Genomic DNA, 6,810 nt, shown 5'->3' on the forward strand with positions numbered 1-6,810 from the left:
CCCCCGGGCGGGCTTGTGTGTGGCGGCGGTGGGACACGGGCTCGCCGCGTAGCCCAGGCTGGCCTCGAACTTGCAGTGACCCTCTTGCCTCAGCCTCTGAAGGTTGGATTACAGTTTGCGTCACCATGTCCGGTCCTCGGGAGCTTTTTGGTATTTTGTTGGTTGGTTTGTTTCTTTTTGGTACCGGGGATCGAACTCGGGACCTTGCTCATGAGAGGCAGGCGGTGGAACCACAACCACTGAGCTAAATCCCCGGCTCCTTCGGGAACCTTAAATTGTAATTTTCTGAGGAGTGGCCTTTATGTTGAGCATTTTTCTCGACTTGGTAGCATTTGTTTGAGAGCAAAAGCCAAGACAGCCAACCCTGAGGCACTGGGAAAGGCCCCAGGTCCCTGCCCTCCTCGAGTCGCGTGTCCTCCCCGGGAAGGGAAAGGCCGCGGAAGCCGAGCAGAAAAAAGTTAAGGGCCCGCCTGCTGGTCTGGGATAAGTGAGGCTTTGGGGTTTTAGGGTTTGAGGAGGGAAATGATATGATCGGCTTCTCATTAACCACCCTTCACTCCGGCTGCCGAGAGAACAGATTTCGAGGGTGGCAAGATCTGGAGCCCGGAAACCAGAGAGGAGGCAGTTGCGGGAGACAGCAGTTTAGAGAGAAATGTGTACGGGTTTCGGACGCGTTTGGTACGGGTAGGAACACCAGGCAGGATGGCTAGGCTTACCCCGTTGGGGAAGTTGGCCCGGCTTCGCGGTTTGACTGGGACATCTGGTAAAGGATAGTTTCTTCCTTTGGGCGGGACGCTAGATGGTGAGGCTCCCTTCAGGCGGAAGAGACAGGATGTTGTCCAGCCTTCCTCTGGAGCATTCGTGGAAGTCCCCTTGGCAGTTCCTGGCAAGTTAGAGATTTGCTGAGATAATATTTCGAGACCTAGTCCTGCAGAGGCGATCAGATTTTCACATCTGAATAGAGCTTCATAGTTGGGGGAGACCTCAGATTCTTAGTTCAGCTCTGACTGCGTGGTGGCACACGCCTGTAATCCTAGCTGGCTGGGAGGCTGAGGGAAGATTGCAAATTTGAGCTTGACCTGAGCAGTTTAAACTACTTAGGGAAATACTGTCTCAAAATTTTTTTTTTGATCCGGGGATTTAGCTCAGTGGCACCGCACCTGTCTCCCAAGCACAAGGTCCAAAGTTTGATCCCTGGTACAAAAAAAGTTTTTGGATATGTTATGTTTGCTACATCTTTCTGCAAGTATGTACTGAGCTGTTGCACCACTGCGTTAGATGCCAGGGACACAGACCAGAAGATTATATGGTGTATAGGTTCACTGGTCAGTGAAATCGTTTGAGCTCCGGGGTACCAGGCGCTGTCTCAGCTGCTTCACATAGACAAGGACCAGGCCCTGACCTTGGAGTCTCCGAGTCCCGCCCCTGAGGACTCCTGAGTATATTAACAACTTCGATTTGGGTGTGGGAGATTCTCCCCTGTCCACGGTATTAGATCAGTGATGGCGCGTGTCCAGCAGAGGTACTGGTATCTGGCTTGTTTTGAGGGTTTTTTGTTTTGGTTTGCTTTGGCTTTTTGAGACAGTGTCTTGCCATGTAGCCCAGGCTGGCCTCAAATTCACGGTGATCCTCCTGCCTCAGCCTCCCAGAATCACAGATGTGTGCCACCACATCTGGCTATTTAAACTTAAATTTCTCTTGAGTGGAGGACTGGGGATTTAGCTCAGTGGTTCAGCTGCCTTCCTCACAAGCTCAGGGTCCCAAGTTCCATCCCTGGTACCAAATAAATAAATAAATAAATAGTTCTCTTGAGTGGGCAACCCTGGTGGCCTTCCAGTGGCACCAACCCAACTATACTACTTCCCCCAATCCCAGTAAACACGCATGTGTGCTGCCCTGAGTTGTGGGGCGCTGTCTGCCTTGTACAGCAACTCTGCTTCCAGAGCAGCCCTGCAGGTCCCTCACCCAACTCTCCTCTCCAGTGGCAGAGGTGACATGATGTCTGTCCTGCGAAGCCCCCAGGCGCTCCAGCTCACCCTCGCCCTGATCAAGCCGGATGCGGTGGCCCACCCACTCATTCTGGAGGTAAGGACCAGTCCTAGCCTCTGGCATCCGCTCGCAATGGCTGCTGTCCCAGGGGCTCCAGGGCTACTTGTGACCGACAGCACATCCTATGCCACTCCGCATGGACTCTGACCCTAAGACTGGAAGTCTCTGGGGCCCTGAGCAGAACTCAGATCTATGCAAGGGCCCTTATGTGTAAAACACACATAAATGTGTGTGTTTATGCCCATGGCTGTGGAGCATTGCTGTAAGTGATTCGTGACTCAGAGTCCGCAGGCACAGCCAGCCGTCTCCTTAATCTGCTTCCGGGTCAGTGGCCAGTCTGCAAGGCTTGGGCCCCTTCCTGTAATGCCGGGGCTGATCGCCCTTCCCTTGTGGGCCTCGGGTCGGCTCCGCGCACAGTTCCTGGAGACCTCACCTGCTCTGCGTCACGTGGTCCTCTCTGCCTTAGATGACATCTGTGCATCGAGTCCTTCCCATATTTTGTCCCCAGCCAGAAGATATGTGCGTGGAAGGCTCACCGGATTCCTCAGGCTCACCTAGGGAGGCTCCCTTTGGATCACAGTCCACAGATTAGCAACCTTATTAACATGCCGAATCCCTTTCATACATATAACGTCACATAATCGTCTTCTACCGCTGTTGTGGTCCTGGGAGTCTGGGTGGGACATCGGGCCTGATGGTGAATGCTTGGAAATCCTTAGCGGTGTATGAAGTGATGAAAATGAGCAACGCTCACATGAGTTAGACACTGACATTGGATTAGACAAGTGGGGGTAGAATGACCGAACCTCAAGGAGCATTTATATCTAGGAAATGGAGCCAGGGATGGTACTACTCGGGAGACTGAGGCGGGAGGATTGCCAAGAGTTCTGAGGCAACCTGGACTACGTCGTGAGTTCAAGGCCAGCCTGAAGTACGTGGTGGGACCCTGTCTCAAAAAACCAAAAAAAGACAAGAACAGGGAAGGATTGTTTTAGGGTCCTGCCTGTCGTAGGTTGGGAAGTATTGGGGAGCACTGTAGCATAGGGGAGAGCAGAACGGTCCATAATGGTGGGCTGAATATGGCAGGACTCAGACCAGAGAGGGAGAGGCTGAGGCAGGTGGGTCTCAGGTTCAGGAGTCCCTGCTTGTGGATCCAGAGATCTGGAAGTGGTCGGGGGCCAGGAAAGGCGGCCTTGAACACTGCATCGAGGGGGTTGTGCCCCTGGCCGGAGTGTGCTGTGTGCGTACAGCATTTCTGATTCATTGAGCTAAGACTTCGGGGGTGGCCTGCACACTGAGTCCTATGGGCTTGGGGGGCACAAACAGCACCCCTGTCGCCCACCCCAAGGTCCCCGCAGTGCTGTGAGTGGCTCCACGGCTTCTTTGGGCAGCCTGGGCCTCTGCTGACTCCGCCTTCCGACCCCGTCTCCAGGCTGTTCACCAGCAGATCCTGAGCAACAGGTTCCTGATCGTGCGCTGGCGGGAGCTGCTGTGGAGGAGGGAAGACTGCCGCAGCTTCTACCGGGAGCACCAGGGTAGGACGCTTTGTCCCGAGCTCCTGCGGCCTTCAGTGCTGGATATTCCCGGGAAGGTCGCGACCGGAAGCCCCTGCACTGCACATCCAGTAATTAGCACCAGTGAACGCTTGCTGCGTCAGCCACTCTTTCTTGTGTTCTCCCAAGGCCCTCACCTCACCTGCACCCGCTAGGATTCAGGCTGCAGGGGCCTCACTGCTCCCTCTGCTGCGGGGTCCGTGACTCCAGGAGAGGGGTCGCAGTGCTGTGACCAAGTCCTCTCTCTCTTTGCAGGACGTTTTTTCTACCAGCGCCTGGTGGAGTTCATGGCCAGGTACCCGTCACTGTGCTCCTTCGTCTCTGTCTTCCCACCCCTTGGTCGCTGTACCGGTGAAGGGAAAGCATGGTGGAGCGTTGCCTAGCAACCCTGCTGCCCTCATGGCCTGGTTGGTCACCGGCTCTGGGACGCAGACCCGCAGGGTGCGCCATGGGCCACATTCTTGTCCTGCACACTGCCTCCTGCTCTCCTAGGCCAGGCCAGCCCTGACACCCCTCTTCCTTGCAGTGGCCCCATCCGAGCATACATTCTCGCCCACAAGGACGCCATCGGGCTCTGGAGGGCGCTGATGGGACCCACCAAGGTTTTTCGAGCCCGCCACACAGCCCCGGACTCCATCCGCGGGAGCTATGGGCTCACTGACACACGCAACACCACCCATGGCTCAGGTCAGTCTTCCTCCCTCAGCCAAGCAAAGAATGGTGCAGGGCATGGTGGTGCGGGACTATCATCCTAGCACTGTGGGAGGCTGAGGCAGGAGGATTGCAAGTTTGGGCCATCCTGGGTGTCTTAGTGACTTAGTAAGACCCTGTCTCAAAATTTAAAAATAAAATAAGGGCTGGGAGTACAGCTCAGTGCAGAGGCTCTGGGCTCAATCCCTAGTACTACACAAAGAAAAAGTCCTGGAGAGTGGGCTGTGCGGTAAAGTTGGCAGCGAGGTCCTGCCATCCACTTGCTTCCTGCGTTCGTTTCACCTCGGCGAGTGTGGCCCTGGACTCTCTCTGCCCTGCCCAGGCAGGAGCACACACAGCTCAGGTTCTGACCCAGGGGAAGCCCCTCGCCTCCACCTGCCCGCCCTGTGTCCCCCCAGACTCTGCAGCGTCAGCCAGCCGGGAGATCGCAGCCTTCTTTCCGGACTTCAGCGAGCAGCGCTGGTATGAGGAGGAGGAGCCCCAGCTGCGCCGAGGTCTGGTGCACTACAGTCCCGCGGGCGGCGTGCACTGCGTGGCCGGGACCAGCCCCAGCCAGCGGGGCACTGACTGACAGCCTGCCCGCCCTGTGTCCCCCCAGACTCTGCAGCGTCAGCCAGCCGGGAGATCGCAGCCTTCTTTCCGGACTTCAGCGAGCAGCGCTGGTATGAGGAGGAGGAGCCCCAGCTGCGCCGAGGTCTGGTGCACTACAGTCCCGCGGGCGGCGTGCACTGCGTGGCCGGGACCAGCCCCAGCCAGCGGGGCACTGACTGACAGCGGTGCCGTGGCCTGTGCTCCCGCTCCCCACTCGCGCGGCACTTTCTCCCAGGAGCGGGAGGCCTGGGCCAGTGGCGACATCGCTGCCAGGTGCCAGCAGCCGGCAGAGGGTCTGGCTCATCGCAGCTCCCCCTCCAGGACCTGACTCTCCATCTGCCTCTTCTCCAGAATATTTGTGGTGCCTACGAAGGAGGATTTTCCTCTTGCTGAGAGCTACTCCTTCCTTGAAGACTTGCCCGGGAGACACAGCAACTCTAGAAGTACCGCCTGGCCTGTCTTCTTTGATAAAGTCAGTGTTGCCGGGCGTGGTGCTGCGTGCCTGTCGTCTCAGCACTCCGGGAGGCTGAGGCAGGAAGATTGCCTCAAGTTTGAGGCAGCCTGGCCTACATAAGCGAGATCCTGTCTCACCCCTCCAAAAGCAAGAAAATATAGTTCTTAAAACAACAGTATTTTTTTCCTCCGTGTCTGTTGGGTGGTGGGCGGTCCTGCCGATTCCCCGGCACACACCCGTGTGACTGCATCCACCAGGGCCTGATGGCCTTTCGTCGCGAGCCACTCAGGTGTATGACGCTTGGGTCACTGATGTTTCCTTGTCCAAAGCAGGTCTGAGGCCAGGCCTGAGTCCCAGGGGTGGAGAACACAGAACAGTGTGGGTTCCAGGAGGTGAACCACTGTGGTGCCGACTCGGACGTCACCCTGCGCGAGGCCGCTCCCTGGACGCTATGGGCTGACTCGCACATTGACAAGGCTCGGACGCCCAGCACCTTCTGCTCCACTGAAGGCCCTGCTGGGCACACGGGCACTCATCCAGGTGCCACTTCCCGTCAGACCTCCCGCTGCTGGCTGCTTTGATCGCTAGTCTCTGCCTCCTCGCCCTTCCCTGGAAAGCCCCTTCCCCTCGGAACTCAAAGCCATGTGGCATCCGTCTTTGCACACATCCGTTGCCTCCTCTCACCTGCGTCTTGGGTCCTCATCTGTGCACCCAGACCACCCCTGCGCCTCCCTGATGGGCTCACCCCGCCGTCTCACCCCACTTCCTCACCTTGTGTTGAATCCAGGTTCAATACCCAGTACTGAGCCAGGCGTGGTGGCGCACACCTGTAGGCCCAGCGCTTGGGAGGCAGAGGCAGGGGGATCACGAGTTCAAGGCCAGCATGAACGATGTAGTGAGACCCTGTCTCCAAAAAACCCACAGCTAAAATCCAGTTCTAAGCTGAGTTCCAGCTCTTAAGATCCAAGAACCAGTTCCAAGGTCACGCACGATCCATTCTATTATGTGTCCAGAATGAGGTGAAGCTCTGAAGTCTGATGTAGTGAGGTCCACGCCCAGGACTAAAGCCCCGGTCGGAGGAGGATGCCCGGGTCTGAGGCCCATGCTGGACCAGTGCCTGTCAGCGAGCAGCCTGAGCTCCTGGCCCACAGCCCCATGCACGGCACTGTCCGTAAGATACCACTTCACATCCGTGGTGGGGCTGTGCTGCCCCCAAATCCATGCATCGAAGTCCCAGTGCCATGTGCAGCTGAATGCAGCCTTCTTTGGAAACGGGGTGATTGCAGATGTAGTTAAAATGAGGTCGCCCTGGAGAAGCTGGGCCCCTGCTCCAGGGTGACTGAGTCCTCCAAGGGAAAGGACAGAGACAGGAGGAATGCCCGAGGGGTGGTGCCTCTGCCCACCAGTGAAGGCCAGGTTGCTGGAAATCAGTCTGGGTCTAGAATGTCCCCA

At 57.1% G+C, this 6,810-nt stretch overlaps 1 protein-coding gene across 1 annotated transcript in view; it reads left to right on the forward strand.

Annotated features, from left to right (window-relative positions):
• Nucleotides 1-4,884, forward strand: part of Nme6 (NME/NM23 nucleoside diphosphate kinase 6) — a 20,857-nt gene extending 15,973 nt beyond the window's left edge. Inside the window, exons 7-11 of the mRNA XM_033762609.1 lie at nucleotides 1,983-2,085; nucleotides 3,482-3,584; nucleotides 3,858-3,897; nucleotides 4,129-4,289; nucleotides 4,712-4,884. Of these exons, the coding sequence (XP_033618500.1) occupies nucleotides 1,983-2,085; nucleotides 3,482-3,584; nucleotides 3,858-3,897; nucleotides 4,129-4,289; nucleotides 4,712-4,884 (580 nt within the window). The remainder of the gene's footprint in view (nucleotides 1-1,982; nucleotides 2,086-3,481; nucleotides 3,585-3,857; nucleotides 3,898-4,128; nucleotides 4,290-4,711) is intronic.
• Nucleotides 4,885-6,810: the final 1,926 nt, after the last annotated feature.

Source organism: Fukomys damarensis, unplaced genomic scaffold (genome assembly GCF_012274545.1).
Source record: "Fukomys damarensis isolate Sample0158 unplaced genomic scaffold, DMR_v1.0_HiC HiC_scaffold_12, whole genome shotgun sequence".
Lineage (NCBI taxonomy): Eukaryota > Metazoa > Chordata > Mammalia > Rodentia > Bathyergidae > Fukomys > Fukomys damarensis.